Source organism: Dromaius novaehollandiae, chromosome 12 (genome assembly GCF_036370855.1).
Source record: "Dromaius novaehollandiae isolate bDroNov1 chromosome 12, bDroNov1.hap1, whole genome shotgun sequence".
NCBI classification, from domain to species: domain Eukaryota; kingdom Metazoa; phylum Chordata; class Aves; order Casuariiformes; family Dromaiidae; genus Dromaius; species Dromaius novaehollandiae.
Window position 1 is genome coordinate 1,022,270 of NC_088109.1, and position 16,147 is coordinate 1,038,416.

Consider the following 16,147-nt stretch of genomic DNA (forward strand, 5'->3'; position numbering starts at 1 on the left):
ATGGAGGGCTGCTGGACCGAGACCATCAGCCCAGAGCAGAGCTCCTTGTTCCCAACGCTGCTGCAGCTCTCCACCGAAGGTAAGGGCTTGGGGAGCTGCTTCCCCAGGGGCCACAGAGACTCTTAGCTGTCCAAAGAGCTGTGGAGCTGGGGCTATGAGGGTGGCTGCAGGCGGCTGGGGGCTGCCACGAGAGCCTGGGCTGGGCTGGCCTGGGCTGGCCTGGGCTGGGCTGGGAGGAAAGGGGTGCCCTGTCCCAGAGGGCTGGGCCTGACATGTGTTTCCCTTGCTTTCCAGAGATTATTGCTATTTGGGACGCCGTGTCCAATTACATCCTGGAAGAGCTGATGCAGGACAAGGTGGGCTGGTGTCCTGGAGGGTTTTGGCTGTCCAGGGAGCCCTGGGTGCCCGGGAGCAAGCCTTCCCCCAGCCCCACAGCTGCACACCACACCTGGCCCGCCTGCTGCACAGCAGCTTTTTGGCCAGCCGGGAGAGAAACCCCGTGCAGCTCTAGTGTGAGACAGCATCTGGCACGTCCCAGGGCTCCCCGCTTCCCTGCGGCCCCCCACAAAAGACCGCGCAGAGAGACAGGGCTCTGTGCCAGGGCTGCTGGAAACCCCGGGGATCTTCTCTAGCTGAGGGACGTTAGTGAACCTCTCAAGGAGGGTGAGGGACAATGCGGAGAACGTGGCTCTTCTCTAAAGCCTTCCCCAAGTGCCCCTTGCACGTCAGCAGCAGAGAGGGCACAGAGCAGCGTTCCCACGCTCCGACAAACAGCACTTTTTCCCTCGCCAAAAGCCTTCCTGGTGGGCCTTTGTGTCTTTGCTGTGTGCAGGGTGTGCTGCTAGCGGGGCTCGGCACCTTCTGCACGGTCCGGGAGCCACTGCGCCCTGGCAAAGACAACGTGGTGACAGTTCGAAGGCCTGTGTTCCAGCTGGAAATGGACATGGTCTGGCTGCAGAGGCTCCAGCGTCCCAAAGTGACTCTGCCTGGTGAGTTGGCAGCGGCCACCCTCTGCTTCCCCTTGCCACATCACCTGTGGGGCAGGGGGTGGCTGCTCCCTGCTCTTTGGGAGGGGCAGGCAGAAGTAGCGATGTCCAGCTCCATCGCCCCGCAGAGAGCTCTTTCCGAGAAGGACCTTTTCTCTAGGCGTTTGTACTACAGAATAGTGCTTGCACACAGTCAGGCTCTCTCTCTCTTTTTGAACTGCCCTAACAACTGCCTCCGTGCCACTCGCCTCTCTTGATGGCCCAACAATGGAAAGTTGGCCTGCTGTGGCAGTGGTGTTGTTCCTCTCCCGTGTAGACAACGTGAAGATCAAGCCGCTGAAGTACCGGCAGCTGTCCCTGGCCACCTCCTTCTCGAGGCGCGTGGTGGAAGACTGCGTGCAAGAGACCATCCGCTTGTTCTCTGCGCACGTGCGCAACAAAGAGAAGGTCGCCTTTGCCTTCAGGGACGTCGGCGTTCTGACTTGCCAGGAAGACAAAGTGCACATGAGCTTTTATGCCCGCTGCACCCGGTGGCTGGCGGACCCCTGCAGTGTAAGTTGCTCCGCTTTCCCTGCGATTTCTTTGGGAATCCTATGGAAGGACGAGCGACCTGATGTGTGTTGGCCAGCCGGGACGTGGCAGCCTACTGAAACGCCTTCCCCAGTGCTTGCCCCCACAGCCTTCTCCAGGAGCAAAGAGAGCGAGCGCCTCCTGAGTTTCTTGCCCCTTGCCCCTACAGAAAGCCTGGCAGTGTTATCAGCCGAGCTCTGTTCTTTGCTGTGCAGCTTCTCCGCACCGGCATGAGGGGCTAATGTTCTCGGCAGAGAGCTTAGAGGAGGCTTTGGAGAGGCGGCCTCCTCTTGTGGCAGGAGAATGCTCTGCTGCCTTCAGCAGCAAGGCGAGAGCTGCCTTGGAAGCCTCCCAATGGGTCTGTGTTACATTGCAGAGACTGCCTACGATAGATCTCTCCATCTCCGGCACACCTGCTGCCCTGGGGACCCGGCCTAGCCCTCTGCATGTGTTCCCGAGGTGAGTGCCTTTCCTTTGCAGCCCTTGGCTAACCGAGCAGGCGGCTTCCCGGCTGCTGCTCGGCACCGTGCACCGCCAGGGCTTGACACTCAGCATGGAGTTGGGAATAACTCACACAGTGACCGGTTCCCGCTTCACTAAAGCTCACTTTGGGCTTCTCACACGTGTCTTTGCCTGGAGTGAGCGGGAACCGTGACTGCGTTTCTCATGCCCAGCCTGCCCTCCTTCCCATCAGAGAGCAGGGACTGCACACAGAGAGGCATTTAGGCTACGCCTTCTGTCTTTTGGGGGAGAGTGCCAAAAACCAGCTCCCAAAGAGCTGTGCACGGACACAGAGGAGGGGGGATGCAAGAAGGACTCCGGCAGCAGTGAGGAGGATCCGTGTCCGCAAGCTGCAAAGGGGAGACAATGCCCTTCCTTCAAAGCTGGCTTGTCTTTTGGTTTCCAGGTTTCAGCTCGCTGTGCAAGGCAGCGTGGAGGCCCAGGCTGCCCCCGCCGGCTGCCCACAGGAGAAGGAGCAGGAGCTGGAAGAAGAGCTTGGGGCCGTCAGGAGCAGCAAAGGTCAGGGAAGAGATGCCTCCTGACCCGGCTGGGTCCCTGTCCCACGCTGGGTGACAGCAGCCAGGTAAAAATGCACTCCGCAAGCGGCTGCTCTCAAGAGCTTCCTTGTTTCCTCCTTCCAGAGAGGCGTCCTGGCAAGCTCCTGCCGCACCGCGAGGAGCTTTCTCTCCCCGTGCTGCCAAAGTGCGGGGAAGGCGCGAGGCAGCAAGGCATGGAGAGCAAGCCTGCTGCCAGGTGAGAGCCTTGGCGGAAGGGCTGAGGGGCACACTGGGACCTGCGCAGGGGAGACGTCCCCTTTGGACACGCCAGCCCCAGGGACTCAAAAGGCCTCCTGACACTTGTCCAGCAAAGGCTGCCTGCTTGCTGGATGCCAAGCATGCGCCAGTTTGCGGGAGAGCCTCACGTTGCCCTTGTTTTCCTCCAGGGTCATGTCACGCCCTTTTGGGGAGCTGAAGGCAAATCCTTCTTAGCAAACACCTCCTGCCCTTGTGCTAACGCGCCCTGTGGTGTCTCCTCAGGACCCTTGTGAACCAGACGGCCCCCATCCCGGGCACCTCCCCGGGGAAGCAGGTTGGCGTGCAATACCTCCCGCACCCTCCCGCCGGACCTCGGCGTGGCCGTGCCGGCGCCACTCCCAGGGGTGCAGCACAGGTGCGTGATGGGGCTCTGGGTAATCCTGGCATCTCACCCACTCGTAGGAAAGCCCCGGCCTATGAGACTCCCTCCGGAAAGGGCCCTCAGCACGTAGCCACTGGAGCCGTCGGTGGCCTCTTTGGGTGCTACTTTTGGGCGTAGTTAGGCACTGCTTGTACAACAGCTTTTTCAGCCTGCCTTCTGCCGAAAATCCCGCAAAAGAGTGACGGTGGAGAGGCTCAAGACAAGGGGCGGGAGAGCGGGTGGAAAGCCAGCGCCAACACGCCCCTGCCCAGAATCCCTGCCCAGACAGACAAGACTAATACTCTTGCCTTTCCGCGGCCCCGCAGGATGCAGCCTGCCCTCCCACGCAGAGGTTTGGAAGAGCTGCCCACGTCTCCCTCTTGAAAGAGGAGCAGAGGCAGCACCAAGCATCGTGGGAGGAACAGCAGGCCGCACTGGAGAAAGAGGCCCGGCGTCAGGCCCAGGTACGGGATGCCTTTGACGGCCCTCTGCAAAAGGGCCTTTCCCACGTCCAGGGCGGCGGAGCCTTGCAGGCAGCCAGGGCCCAGGCGGACGGCTGCCTCCGAGGAGCTGCGCCCAAGCTGGCCCACCCCTTCCGAGGAGGGAGACGGCTGCAGCCAGAAGCGGGCCCAGAAGGAGCCAGGCGCTGCAGCGAGGGCAGCTGGCGGGGGATGCCTCCCCACTGGGCAACCTCTGCCTGCGGTGCCTGCCTTCGAGCCAGAAACCAGCTCTCGGGGGCAGCTGCCTTGAGCCCCTTGGCCCCAGACGTGCCGGCGGCAGAGCCGCAGGGGCTCCGCTCTGGTAGCCCATTGTATCAGCTCCTTGTGTAGCCTGAGTCTGGCTCTACAAGGACTAGGTGCCTCCCCTGCAGCCCAGTGCTGTCTCGCCCATTCACCCCTCCATGCTGAAACCATTTCTTCTTCTTCTCCTTGCAAAACAGATCACACTAGTGGAGCTGCAATACGCCCTCGAGCAGCGTCGTCGCCCAGACACTGACATGCCGGGGAGGCCCCCCCAACGGTAAGCGTGCGTGGGCGCGCAAGCTCAGAGCCAGGGCCTGGCACAGGCGAGGGGCTCTGACCCCCCCTGCAGGTGCCAGGACCCCAAATCCCTCAGCTCCAGGACACAACCTACGACAGCCCCGGCTTTCTGCCGACGTGGGTTTGCAGGGGCTGGGGGGGCCGGAAGGCTCCCGGGAGAGCGGGAGCGGGACTTTGCCACTCCTATTGCAGGCAAGCGTCCGCGCAAGCAAAGCAGAATGTGCAGCTTCTGACTTCCTACAAAGTTCTTCGGGACAGGTGGAAGGAAAGGGTGGAACGAAACCAACAGAGGCTGATGGTGGAGGAGGAGCGGCGCCGGTAAATACCTGGCAACCCAGGCGCGTTCCCCCCTTTCCGCAATGCCCTTCCTGCCATGGCCCTGGGGAAAGAGGGTCTTCTCCAGCCCCGCCTGGAGAAGCACAGAAGCAGCCTTGGAGCCTGGCCTGGCCTCACACATCCCGCCCACTCCAAGGGGGTGGGGGGTGGGGGTGCACCATGACATTTCCAGCAACGTCTCCAGTGGCACAACATCCTCTTCCTGAACCCCGCAGCGCTTTGGTGATGCGCCACCTCCAGAAGAGAGAGCAGCAGGACCGTGTGCCGGGCAGTTACCACCAAGATGGCTTTTATGCGTGGAAATAAAGGGCCTTTCCGAGCTGCTGTGAGCCTTTCCTTGGTGGGCTGTGAAAGTGCAAGGGGCAGCAGGGCAGCTCCAGAGGGGACGGAAAGGGTCAGGCGGGAGCCAGGAGAGTGGGGCAGCCCCTCTGCCGGGCAGCTCTCACCCCGGCCATGCCCTAGCAGGTGACTTGGGGACTGCCACGCCAGAGAGGAGGCGAGGGAAAGGTTTTGGGAGGACAGTGTGTGTGACTCAGCCGCCCAAATCCTGCCAAGCTCTTCTGGGGGCTCCAAGTCTTTGGCTCACCACATCCCAGTCCAAAGCACTGGCACCTCTCCTCCAGGCAGGCCCTGGGGGACGGCAGCCACTCCTTGGCATGGGCCGCAGCCTGCTCCCTCAGCATTACGGCTGGGCAGACCCCCAGCCAGACTCTGGCACCGCCAGGGCCGAGGCACCACACAGGAATGCCAGAGCTCCCAGCACTCCGTCAGCTTCCTCGCCAAGGAGTGGAGTGGCTTGAGGGGAAGGGCAGAGGGTCAGTAATTGCGAGGGTGGCCACACATGCGCGGGTCAGTGTAGGGCCGAAGAGTCCTTGGCTGGGAGCACTTGCTGGTGGGCATGGCAAGGCAGTAGAGCGGCCAGGACGGCATTTCTGTTGTGAGTCATCCAGCAGGGACGGTGTCAAGGTGGAATAAGTGTGGAAGCGCAGAGGCACAGTGGTTTGGGGACTGAACTCGGCATGGCTGGGCTAGTGTAGGGCCCAAGAGAACTTGGTATGAGCACTTCTTGGTGCTGGCAGCAAGGGAGAAGTTTGGCCAGGATTGCATTGCTTCTGGAAGTCATCCTGTCAGCATGGTGTCAACCTGGGAAAAGAGAGGCAGTGCAGAGGTGCAGGTGTGCTGGGGCAGCTCCAGGCATTGCAGCACCAGTAGAGGTGCTCAAGAGGCCTGGGCTGCGAATGCCTTTTCATCGTCGTGGCAAGCAAGTACTTTGGCCCAAAACCCTTTTCTCGCGGGGATGGGCCAGCAGGCATGGTGTCAGGTTGGGAAGAGGGGGAAGCACAGGCGTGGCGGGGGAGCTGTTTCAAAGGTCTTCTCTCCTTTGTGCAATGCTGGCAGTAGACATGGTGTGAGTATGTCGCTTCAGGGGGAAGGCAGAGCGACCATTCTGGTGGGCCTACAGTCAGTATGGCAGGGCCAGAGTGCGTGAGTCAGCTCTACCACCAAGAAATGCTCACAGACTAGTACATCTGGGCCCCTACCATTGCCTTGGCATATGCCTGTCCCAGCCCCACAAGAATTCCCCTCTGCTCTTCCTTCCTCCTCCCACACTGACACCATGTCTACTGACTGATTTCCACTCTAAATGTGACACTGAAAAAATGGCTCAACCACAAAGAAGTGCTTGCAGACACGTTCTCTTGGGCCCCTACCGTTGCCTTGCCATTCCTATTCCAACCACCGAACTATTGCCCCAGTACGCTTCCTCCTTCTTCACAAACTGACACCATGCCTACAACAGATTCCAACAGGAAGGGCCACCCTGATTAACAGGCCCCCACAGCAACAAGTGCTCACGGACAAGTTCTCTCAGGCTCCTACCGGTCCCTTCACATGCACAAGTTTGTGAGGAGCGCGGAAGCGCAGAGAGGCAGTTGTTGTGGGGCTGGAATAGGCATAGCAGGGCCAGCGTAGGAGCCCAAGAGAACTTGTCTGAGAGCTCCCTATGCTGGAATGACTGGCTGGGTAGATGAGGGGAGAGCAGTGGATGTTGTCTACCTTGACTTCAGCAAGGCTTTTGACACTGTCTCCTGCAACATCCTCATAGGCACGCAGAGCAAGTGTGGGCTAGGTGAGTGGACAGTGAGGTGGGCTAGGTGAGTAGGCAGCGAACTGAAAACTGGCTGAATGGCAGAGCTCAGAGGGGTGTGATCAGTGGCATGAAGTCTTGCTGGAGGTCTGTAGCTAGCGCTCCACCCCAGGTGTCAATACTGGGTCCAATATTATTCAACTTCTTCATCAGTGACCCCGATGAGGGGACAGAGTGCACCCTCAGCAAGTTTGCTGATGACACAAAACTGGGAGGAGTGGCTGATACACCAGAGGGCTGTGCTGCCATTCAGAGGGACCTGGACAGGCTGGAGAGATGGGCACAGGGGAACCTCACAAGTTCAATAAAGGGAAGTGCAGAATGCTGCACCTAAGGAGAAATAATCCCATGCACCAGGACAGGCCGGAGGCCCACCTACTGGAAAGCAGCTCTGCAGAGAAGGACACGGGAGACCTGCTGGACAGCAAGTTGACCATGAGCCAATAACGTGGCCTTGTGGACAAGAAGGCCAATGATATGCTGGGGTGCATTAGGAAGAGCATTGCCAGCAAGTCAAGGGAGGTGATTCTCGCCCTCTACTCAGCCCTGGTGAGGCCACACCTGGAGCGTGCATCCAGTTCTGGGCTGCCCAGTGTAAAAGACATATGGAGCTACTAGAGCAAGTCCAAAGAAGGGCTGCTAAGATGATTAAGGGAGCATCACCCTCTCCATCTCCCAAGTCAAGCCAAAAGACTAACACACTGGACACAACTATTTTACCCTCAGAAGCAGAAGCTGAATGCTTTCTTCAAGCTTGCTATAAGCTTTCCATCCCAAGACAAACTCCCTGAGCTGCAACAACACGGGAGGAGGAAGGGTTCCCAACCAATCTGCGCCAGACCATATGCGCCAGACCATATGCGGACAGCGTAGAGGACACAACTGCTCACGCAATGTTGAGTCACTGCCCCAACACCCCTTCTTCATTTCCTCAGCAAAAGGGACTTCTTTTTGTTTCGCGTTTATCACTGGTGATATCGCAGTACAGGATCCCAGCTGTACAAGGGGAAGGCTCCTTACCTTGCTTGCACTGGCTGTGCTCCTGCTCTGAATTGTGGACATGCATTTCTTGGGGCAAGCCAACTTTGCTGTGTAATCATCTGCAAAGAGGAAAAGAAATATGCTTGTATGGATCACCTGGATATCACATCTGTTCACCAGCGGGGAAGTCATGCTTGCAAATAGGTGGAGGAAGGGAGAGGAAGAGCCTTAATGGAAGAGCCTCATGTGGTCAAGTTACCAAATCAATTCCCCTTGCCCTTAAACCAGACAAAGAATTTCTGCCTAGGGAAGTCATCTGCAAAATTCCACCCTAAGACTCAGACCTGACCTGAATGGTGTTCACAGAAGCACATTTTACCTTGTTTAGGAGAAAGTCATTCGGATGTTTCAGTTCACTGATATCTGCAGTCGCAGAGCACAAGGTTGGCGGGTCTGAGATTTACTGGAGATTTTGAGGCTACAGCTCTTCCTGGGTTTCCTGCTCTCTTGTCCATGGTGCTTTCATGCCCCTAAGTGACTCAGATGCCTAGAAAGAGTGGGGAAAGGGATGAAATTGTTTTCTAGAGAAAAATGAGGGCATTTCCTGGCGTTTGTTTCCTCCAGAGCCATGCAAAGCAATCCAGAAATCCTCACAGTAACACCCTGGGGAAGGAACTTTAGACCATCCCACCCACTTGCACCTTCTGGGAAAACCAGAGAAACTCACTGCCTGAAACTGCCTGAGGTGCCCCACTGTCTGGAAGCAATGCATACGACCTGAGGGACCTGACCTCTCCTTTGTCGGTCACACCAGAATCATCTTGTCTGGCCTTTTCCCCAAAAGTGTGTGCAAGGAGCACATAAACACAGACCTCAGGGGACAAGCAGATGCAAGTTTATCGTGGTTGGAACGGAAGCTGGCTCTACAAGGAAAGGCTCATGTCACAGGACAGTTAAGGTCCAAGCTATCCACAGAACAGGGTATGGCTATCTGCTAAAAAGTCCAAGCTGCAGACAAGCTGAACATCAGACAACAGAAAGGCAGGCTCGCTTTCCAAGAGCAAAGCTGGACATTATGGTGCCTTCTGGATCGGAGCACTGCTTTTAACACACACAAACACACACACGCAGCAATCCCCTTCTTTCTGCAAAGTGACACAATGAGGTTAAGTATCTACTCCTCATAAAAGTTTCTAGCCTGCTAATACTCCACGTTTTTCAAACAACCCACGCAGTAATGTTACATCTGAGAAAGTCTGCATCAAGTCTTGCTCTTCTGCTCACTCAGAAACAAAGTATGGATTGGAGAAGGAAAAAATGTCTGAGACAGTTTTTCTACCATAACACAGAGGTTCTGCCTGCAACCTGCAGGTCACTAAAACCCTCTGGCTAATGACAAAGACACAAAAGAAAAGACACCTCAGACTCTAACGGAAGCCCTGACTCTCCAGTTCAGCTCAGCAAGGCAGACTTTGTGTCTTTCCTCAACTTCTGCTGATGTTCTTCCCATGCAGATCCACTTTTCCAGGATCAGGGATTTCAAGGCAGGAAAGAGTGGCTATGGCTCACAGGAGCTGTGGTTTTCTCCCAGAGTATCACCAGGCACATAGGCTATTAAGTCTCCATTGATTCACAGGAGCACATAAATCTGTTCTGAAAAAAAGCCAGACTAATTCAGGAGCTGCCCTTACTGTAGCTGATCCAGAGGACACTGATCCACACCACTCACTTGTATTTCACGTGACACTGGCATGTCTGAAATTGTTTCTCCTTCTGCAGGGCTTTTCCCTTCCTCTGTAGTTTCTGGAGGGTCACTCTCTTCTGCTGTGAACTGTTTCTGGAGGGTCTTGAGCAGAGCTTTCTTCCTCACAGCACCTAGATGCCCCTTGGAAGGAAGACAGGCCATGCTTATTCTGTAATTCATGCTGTAATTCATGCTGTTCCAGTCCATGAGCTCCAGCTCCGGCTGGCTTGCAGCCATGTCTGTGCCTTACCATGGGCCCCGATTATCCAGACCTGGTCCCTGACACGCAGGCTGACCTCCCAGCCAGACCTCAGCTCTGCCTCACCGCCACGGATCTGCACGGCCAGCTGGGCTCCTGGCTGGAGCTGGCCCCCATCCCTGCGCCTGCCCTGCTCCCTTTGCTCCAGGACTGCGGTCTCTCTGAAGGGTAGCACAACCATCCTGTGTATCAGCCACTCCTCCCACTTGTGTATCATCTCCAAACTTGCCAAGGGTGCCCTCTGCCTCATCGTCCAAGTCATTAATCAAGAGGTTAAACACTATTGGCCACAGTACCGACCCTGGGGCACACCTTCAGCGACTGTACCGCTGATCACAACCCTCTGAGACCGGCAGGTCAGCCAGCTTTTTACCTCACTGCCCACTCATCTAGCCCTTACTTTGTGAGCTTGTCTATGAGGATGGCACAGGAGACAGTGTCAGAAGTCTTACTAAGGTCAAGATGAACAACATCCACTGCTCTCCCCTCATCCACCAAGCCAGCCACCTCATCATAGAAGGCTATCGGGGTTGTCAGGCATAATTTCCCCTGTGTGAAGCCATGCTGACTACTCCTGATCACCTCTTGTTCTTAAAATATTTGGAAATGGCTTCCAGGATAAGCTGCTCCATGACCTTCCCAGGGAATGAGGTGAGTCTGGCCTGTAGTTCCCCAGATCCTTCTTCTTGCCCTTCTTGAAGACAGGAGGGACATTTGCTTTCTTCCAGGCCTCAGGAACCTCCTTCAGTCGCCACAACCTTTCAAACATAATCGAGAGTGGCCTCACAATGACATCGGCCAGCTCCCTCAGCACTCGTGGGTGCATCCTGTCAGGTCCCATGGACTTGCGTATGTCCAGTTGGTTTAATTGTTCCCAAACCTGATCCTCCTCCACCAAGGGTAAGGCGTCTTTGCTCCAGACTTTCCCACTGGTACCAGTGCCCTGGGATTTCTGAAGACCTGTCTGATCAGTAAAGACCTGAGGGAAGAAGGCCTTGAGTACCTCGGCTTCTTCTGTGCCCCTTCTCTTCAGATCCCTTGCCCCATTCAGCAATGGGCCCACATATCCCCAAGTCTTCCTTTTTGCTGCTGCTATCCCTTCTTGTTGCCCTCCGTTCCTGCAGGGAGAGCAGGAGCCATCCTCTTGTTGCCGGAAGTCACCACCTTCCAGCCTTTGCCATCATGGGAGTCTCCATTTCCCACTCCAAAATGCACCAGCTGCCTGCCCTTCATTTGGGACGGTTGGGGGGTTAGGTTCCTGAAGCTGCAGGGTCTTGGGGAAGATCCAGTCCATCTCTCTCTGTCATCTCTGAGGCTGTGCTCTGCTGACTTCCTCCTGCACCTCCTTTACTTGGCGACACACATCCTCCACCCGCGCACTCCTCCTGCAGAAAAGGATGCCGTCTTCCCCTGCCCCAGCCTCAGCAAGAGGCCCCAGGCCTCCCAGCAGCTGAAGACCTTGGACCTGCCTTCTATCACGCATGCTTGCTGCGGGATTCACGGGCTCAGACAAGCCCGCAACAGGACGCAGTCCCCTGCTCCCCACCTCTGGGGCAGCCAGCAGCCCTTTCCTGGGGTCCCCAGCCCTCCAAGCCTGCTCCTCCACAGCTGGTTCAAAAGCCAGGCATATGCCACTTCCAGGGCCCAGTGAGGAAGAGGAAGGACAGCTGCCTGCTACTGGAGTAGCAGCACCATGCACCACTAGTAACTACGCGATTCTCCTTTGTATTCGGGAGAGCCAGGAGTCAGAGCCCAAAGAATTGTCCTGAACCCAGAGGGTTGTGCCAGGCTCGATCCCCGTCCTCTACAGCTTCCTCCATCACAGAGATGGCCAAGAACCAGACCAGCCCCTCTATTTGCACAGCAAATGTTTTTGTGTTAATAACAACATAACCATCATAATGACATCAATTAGAAGGGATGGAGCACATATTCTTCAATTTTGCCATCAAGACTGTAAGGAGAGAGGGTTTAAACTGAGTATGAAATGGCATGTTTCAGGGCAGGATTTGGACAATGTCTTCCCCATGCTGTGATCTTCCATAGCTGGGAATGATCTCATTTTGAGCCAAGGAAGTTGCCATCAGGAAAGAGTTGCCAGGCCGCGGGGGGCTTGCCCATAGGAGCGCCAGTTTTGCTTCAGCTGCAGAAGGCAGGTCTGTTTCTGCAGCGCAGGCACGCACTTTCCCTGCAGGAACACTCCTGGGCTTGCTCAAGGCAGTAAGCAAACGAAGGAGCCGAGCTTAAAGCGGCCCCGTGTCCATTTGATAGCAGCATTGCCCCAGGAGCAGAAAGCAGTGCCTCTGTGCCCAGAGTTACTTCAGAAATGGCAGGATTGAAGGGCCTTTCCAGGGGCCCTGCTTCTTCCCTTTCTGTGGTCGGTACAGTGAGTGTAAGGACAGTCTGGAAAGCTCCCTCTGGGACAAAACGAGCACTGGAGGGCCTCCGAGGAGTGTACAGCCCCATCAGCACCTAGGTACGAGGCCAGCTACGCTGCTATCGCCATGCTCAGCACTGCCATGCAGCCCCATTGTCTCCTCCCAGCCCCTCTGCCCACCCTGGGCAGACCAGGCAGCTGGACCTTGTAGGACATTACAGCATCTGGACATAGATTACATTACAGCATACTGGACAGGACGGGACAGGATGGGGCCATCCTCCTTTAGGCATCAAACCAGGCTCTTTGTCTTTAAAAGTCCTCAGCAAGGTCCCTGCAGCCAACCTACCTCCTCTTCCTGGTCTCTGCACGGTTGCGGGGGGACTCCCACAGAAGGAAGACTTCGTGCCCCTGCACTACTTGCTTTCCAGATCGCTGTGAAAGGAAGGACTCGTTCACTGCTTGGGGTTGCTCCTCCAGCCTGCCCACCCCGCCCCGGCGCTGTGAGCCCCGCTCCGCACCCCGGGGTCTCTGCCTCTCCTCTCCCATGCGCCTGCCCAAAGGCTCCCGCAGGCGCCAGGGCCGTGGCTCCCCGTTACTCAAGCATTTCTGCAGAGAGCTCCCCTGAAGCTGTGGCCTGCGGCGCTGAGGCCTCACGGAGGCCAGCGCGGGACGTGGCCGTGCCCCCGGGACCCTGCTGTCCCGGCCCCGGGAGCGGCCCCGGTGCGTGGGGGCGGCAGGGGTTCCCTCGGCGGCCCTGAGCCCCGCGGGGGTTGCGCCGAGCCCTGCCGGCTGGGGCCGCGCCTCAAGGGCTTCCGAGACTCTCGGAGAAGCGCGGCGCCCCGGGGGCGGCTCGGCAGCGGGGTGCCGAGGCGCGGGCGGCGGCGAGGCCGGGCCCGAGGCGGCGGCGGGGCCCGAGGCGGCGGGGCCCAGGCCGCGGCCGCCGCCCGTCTCCCGGCAACGCGGGCGGCGCGCGCCGCCTGCGCGCCATGGCCCTCGCGGCTCGCCGTAGCGCGGCGGCGGCAGTGAGCGGCGCGGCCGGCCCCGCGGTGAGTGAGGGGCCGCCCGGCCCCGGTCCTGGTCCCTGGCAGCCCTCCCGGCCCCGGGCAGCCCTCCCGGCCCCTCGGCGCGGCGGCCCTGCCGCCCGGCCCGGTGGCGGCGCTGTGCCCGGCCCTGTCCCCGGCCCTGCGCTGCCCTGCCCGCGGGGGCCGGGGAGGCTGTGCCCCGGCCGAGGCCCGGTGGCAGGTTGGGGTGCGGGAGGCCGGGGCAGGGCCGCGCTGTGCGGCCCTTTTCGGGGAGCGCTGCCAGAATGCCAGAGCTCCCCCCAGCACTCCCACCACTCCCCCCACCAGCTTGCTCCCAGCAACAGACCTGTCAGCAAAGGGCAAGGGAGCCTTCCCAGGGGCTCAACTCCACTTGGGACTGCAAAGTGAAGACAGCTGGTGCCTGGTCACAGCCGCAGTCACACAGTGACCGGTTCCCGCTTCACTAAAGTTCACTTTGGGCTTCTCACACGTGTCTTTGCCTGGAGTGAGCGGGAACCGTGACTGCGTTTCTCATGCCCAGCCTGCCCTCCTTCCCATCAGAGAGCAGGGACTGCACACAGAGAGGCATTTAGGCTACGCCTTCTGTCTTTTGGGGGAGAGTGCCAAAAACCAGCTCCCAAAGAGCTGTGCACGGACACAGAGGAGGGGGGATGCAAGAAGGACTCCGGCAGCAGTGAGGAGGATCCGTGTCCGCAAGCTGCAAAGGGGAGACAATGCCCTTCCTTCAAAGCTGGCTTGTCTTTTGGTTTCCAGGTTTCAGCTCGCTGTGCAAGGCAGCGTGGAGGCCCAGGCTGCCCCCGCCGGCTGCCCACAGGAGAAGGAGCAGGAGCTGGAAGAAGAGCTTGGGGCCGTCAGGAGCAGCAAAGGTCAGGGAAGAGATGCCTCCTGACCCGGCTGGGTCCCTGTCCCACGCTGGGTGACAGCAGCCAGGTAAAAATGCACTCCGCAAGCGGCTGCTCTCAAGAGCTTCCTTGTTTCCTCCTTCCAGAGAGGCGTCCTGGCAAGCTCCTGCCGCACCGCAAGGAGCTTTCTCTCCCCGTGCTGCCAAAGTGCGGGGAAGGCGCGAGGCGGCAAGGCATGGAGAGCAAGCCTGCTGCCAGGTGAGAGCCTTGGCGGAAGGGCTGAGGGGCACACTGGGACCTGCGCAGGAGAGACGTCCCCTTTGGACACGCCGGCCCCAGGGACTCAAAAGGCCTCCTGACACTTGTCCAGCAAAGGCTGCCTGCTTGCTGGATGCCAAGCATGCGCCAGTTTGCGGGAGAGCCTCACGTTGCCCTTGTTTTCCTCCAGGGTCATGTCACGCCCTTTTGGGGAGCTGAAGGCAAATCCTTCTTAGCAAACACCTCCTGCCCTTGTGCTAACGCGCCCTGTGGTGTCTCCTCAGGACCCCTGTGAACCAGACGGCCCCCATCCCGGGCACCTCCCCGGGGAAGCAGGTTGGCGTGCAATACCTCCCGCACCCTCCCGCCAGACCTCAGCATGGCCGTGCCGGCGCCACTCCCAGGGGTGCAGCACAGGTGCGTGATGGGGCTCTGGGTAATCCTGGCATCTCACCCACTCGTAGGAAAGCCCTGGCCTATGAGACTCCCTCCGGAAAGGGCCCTCAGCGCGTAGCCACTGGAGCCGTCGGTGGCCTCTTTGGGTGCTACTTTTGGGCGTAGTTAGGCACTGCTTGTACAACAGCTTTTTCAGCCTGCCTTCTGCCGAAAATCCCGCAAAAGAGTGACGGTGGCGAGGCTCAAGACAAGGGGCGGGAGAGCGGGTGGAAAGCCAGCGCCAACACGCCCCTGCCCAGAATCCCTGCCCAGACAGACAAGACTAATACTTTTGCCTTTCCGCGGCCCCGCAGGATGCAGCCTGCCCTCCCACGCAGAGGTTTGGAAGAGCTGCCCACGTCTCCCTCTTGAAAGAGGAGCAGAGGCAGCACCAAGCATCGTGGGAGGAACAGCAGGCCGCACTGGAGAAAGAGGCCCGGCGTCAGGCCCAGGTACGGGATGCCTTTGACGGCCCTCTGCAAAAGGGCCTTTCCCACGTCCAGGGCGGCGGAGCCTTGCAGGCAGCCAGGGCCCAGGCGGACGGCTGCCTCCGAGGAGCTGCGCCCAAGCTGGCCCACCCCTTCCGAGGAGGGAGACGGCTGCAGCCAGAAGCGGGCCCAGAAGGAGCCAGGCGCTGCAGCGAGGGCAGCTGGCGGGGGATGCCTCCCCACTGGGCAACCTCTGCCTGCGGTGGGCGCGCAAGCTCAGAGCCAGGGCCTGGCACAGGCGAGGGGCTCTGACCCCCCCTGCAGGTGCCAGGACCCCAAATCCCTCAGCTCCAGGACACAACCTACGACAGCCCCGGCTTTCTGCCGACGTGGGTTTGCAGGGGCTGGGGGGGCCGGAAGGCTCCCGGGAGAGCGGGAGCGGGACTTTGCCACTCCTATTGCAGGCAAGCGTCCGCGCAAGCAAAGCAGAACATGCAGCTTCTGACTTCCTACAAAGTTCTTCGGGACAGGTGGAAGGAAAGGGTGGAACGAAACCAATGGAGGCTGATGGTGGAGGAGGAGCGGCGCCGGTAAATACCTGGTAACCCAGGCGCGTTCCCCCCTTTCCGCAATGCCCTTCCTGCCATGGCCCTGGGGAAAGAGGGTCTTCTCCAGCCCCGCCTGGAGAAGCACAGAAGCAGCCTTGGAGCCTGGCCTGGCCTCACACATCCCGCCCACTCCAAGGGGGTGGGGGGTGGGGGTGCACCATGACATTTCCAGCAACGTCTCCAGTGGCACAACATCCTCTTCCTGAACCCCGCAGCGCTTTGGTGATGCGCCACCTCCAGAAGAGAGAGCAGCAGGACCGTGTGCCGGGCAGTTACCACCAAGATGGCTTTTATGCGTGGAAATAAAGGGCCTTTCCGAGCTGCTGTGAGCCTTTCCTTGGTGGGCTGTGAAAGTGCAAGGGGCAGCAGGGCAGCTCCAGAGGGGACGGAAAGGGTCAGGCGGGAGCCAGG

General features: G+C 59.0%; 2 protein-coding genes and 1 long non-coding RNA gene across 3 annotated transcripts; 2 read left to right on the plus strand and 1 right to left on the minus strand.

Moving 5' to 3' along the window:
• On the plus strand, positions 1-1,798 carry LOC135329606 (coiled-coil domain-containing protein 81-like). Its single transcript, XM_064518535.1, has 5 exons — positions 1-79; positions 295-356; positions 713-989; positions 1,303-1,538; positions 1,772-1,798. Exons 1-5 carry the CDS (start codon positions 1-3, stop codon positions 1,796-1,798), a joined length of 681 nt encoding a protein of 226 aa, XP_064374605.1.
• Positions 1,799-2,781: 983 nt separating this feature from the next.
• Positions 2,782-4,928, plus strand: LOC135329631 (trichohyalin-like). Its single transcript, XM_064518582.1, has 6 exons — positions 2,782-2,810; positions 3,095-3,227; positions 3,560-3,697; positions 4,174-4,253; positions 4,466-4,591; positions 4,825-4,928. Exons 1-6 carry the CDS (start codon positions 2,788-2,790, stop codon positions 4,913-4,915), a joined length of 591 nt encoding a protein of 196 aa, XP_064374652.1. The 5' UTR covers positions 2,782-2,787; the 3' UTR covers positions 4,916-4,928.
• LOC135329632 (uncharacterized) lies at positions 4,921-12,780 on the minus strand. The gene is made up of 5 exons (XR_010391171.1): positions 12,641-12,780; positions 12,469-12,554; positions 8,119-8,286; positions 7,779-7,858; positions 4,921-5,752 (listed from the first exon to the last, which is right to left on the minus strand). It is a non-coding gene; the product is annotated as an uncharacterized LOC135329632 (long non-coding RNA).
• Between the last annotated feature and the right edge of the window lie 3,367 nt (positions 12,781-16,147).